The following is a 1,549-nucleotide window of genomic DNA, read 5'->3' as shown; positions in this document are numbered from 1 at the left end:
GGATAAATGCACACATCTTTTTCATTATATTGAAACTGGACTTCAATCTTGAATCCTGAAAGTTCTTCATACAATGTATTTGTAGAATATCACATAACTTCTCAAAGCTCTAATTCTTGTAGTGGTAACGTAAACATAATAACACTATCCAGTGTACACACATATATGCATACACACAGAAACACATACACACACGTGTGTGCATGCTAAATTGCTTCAGTCATGTCCAACTCTTCGCGACCCTACAGACTGTAGCCTGCCAGGCTTCTCTGTCCGTGGAATTCTCCAGGCAAGAATACTGGAATGGGTTGTCATTTCCTACTCCAGGGGATCTTCCCAACCTAGGGATCAAACCCATGTCTCTTATGTCTCCTGCATGGGTAGGCAGGATCTTTACCACGAGTGGCCACATGCACAAACTTAAATGTAAAGCTCTTAGCATTAAATCAAGATAATTTTGAAGTACAAATTATTAATGACATAATGCACAAGGTAATTAGGCACTTCCATTTCATTACAATTTATTATTTCATGGGTCACTTTTCCGTTTATTTCTCATTGCTCCAGGACATCTCATGGTTCCCAAACAGCACTAATGGAAAACAGCACGGAAGTGACTGGGTTCATCCTCCTCGGACTGTCCAGTGCCCCTGAGCTGCGGAGCCTCCTCTGTATCCTGTTCACTCTCATATACCTCGTCACTCTGGTCGGAAACCTGGGAATGATCACACTGATTCTCTTGGACTCTCGTCTGCACACTCCTATGTACTTTTTCCTCAGTAACCTGTTTCTGGTGGACTTTGGCTACTCCTCGGCCGTCACTCCAAAAGCCATGGCTGGGGTACTTATCGGAGACAAGTTCATCTCCTACAACGCATGTGCTGCTCAGATGTTCTTCTTCGTCGCCTTTGCTACTGTGGAAAATTATCTTCTGGCCTCAATGGCCTATGATCGCTACGCAGCCGTGTGCAGACCTCTGCATTATACCACAACTATGACGGCAAGTGTGTCTGCTCATCTGGCCATAGGGTCCTACATCTGTGGGTTTCTCAATGCCTGCTTCCATGTTGGAGACATATTCAGTCTTCCTTTCTGTAAGTCCATCACGGTCCATCATTTCTTCTGTGATGTCCCAGCTGTCCTGGCTCTCTCTTGCTCTGAAAAACACATTAGCGAGGTGGTTCTTGTTTTCATGTCGAGCTTTAATGTCTCTTTTGCCCTTCTGGTTATACTGATCTCCTACCTGTTCATATTTGTAAACATCTTGAAGATGCACTCAGCTCGGGGTCACCAGAAGGCCTTCTCCACCTGCGCTTCCCACCTCACCGCTGTCTCCATCTTCTACGGGACCGTCATCTTCATGTACTTACAGCCCAGCTCCAGCCACTCCCTGGACTCAGACAAAGTGGCGTCCGTGTTCTACGCCATGGTCATCCCCATGCTGAACCCACTGGTCTACAGCCTGAGGAACAAGGAGGTCAAGAGTGCATTCAAGAAGGTAGTTGAGAAGACAGATATATCTATAGGGTTGGGACTTTTAACACTGTAG

General features: G+C 45.6%; 1 protein-coding gene across 1 annotated transcript; it reads left to right on the top strand.

Moving 5' to 3' along the window:
* Nucleotides 1–595: 595 nt before the first annotated feature.
* Nucleotides 596–1,549, top strand: LOC138092600 (olfactory receptor 5B2-like). The gene has a single exon (XM_068988652.1). The coding sequence runs from the start codon at nucleotides 596–598 to the stop codon at nucleotides 1,547–1,549; it is 954 nt and encodes a 317-aa protein (XP_068844753.1).

The sequence above is a fragment of the Capricornis sumatraensis genome, chromosome 16 (genome assembly GCF_032405125.1).
Source record: "Capricornis sumatraensis isolate serow.1 chromosome 16, serow.2, whole genome shotgun sequence".
Taxonomy (NCBI): Eukaryota; Metazoa; Chordata; class Mammalia; order Artiodactyla; family Bovidae; genus Capricornis; species Capricornis sumatraensis.
The sequence above is the reverse complement of the archived record's forward strand: the minus strand, read 5'-3'. Positions and strand labels throughout refer to the sequence as shown.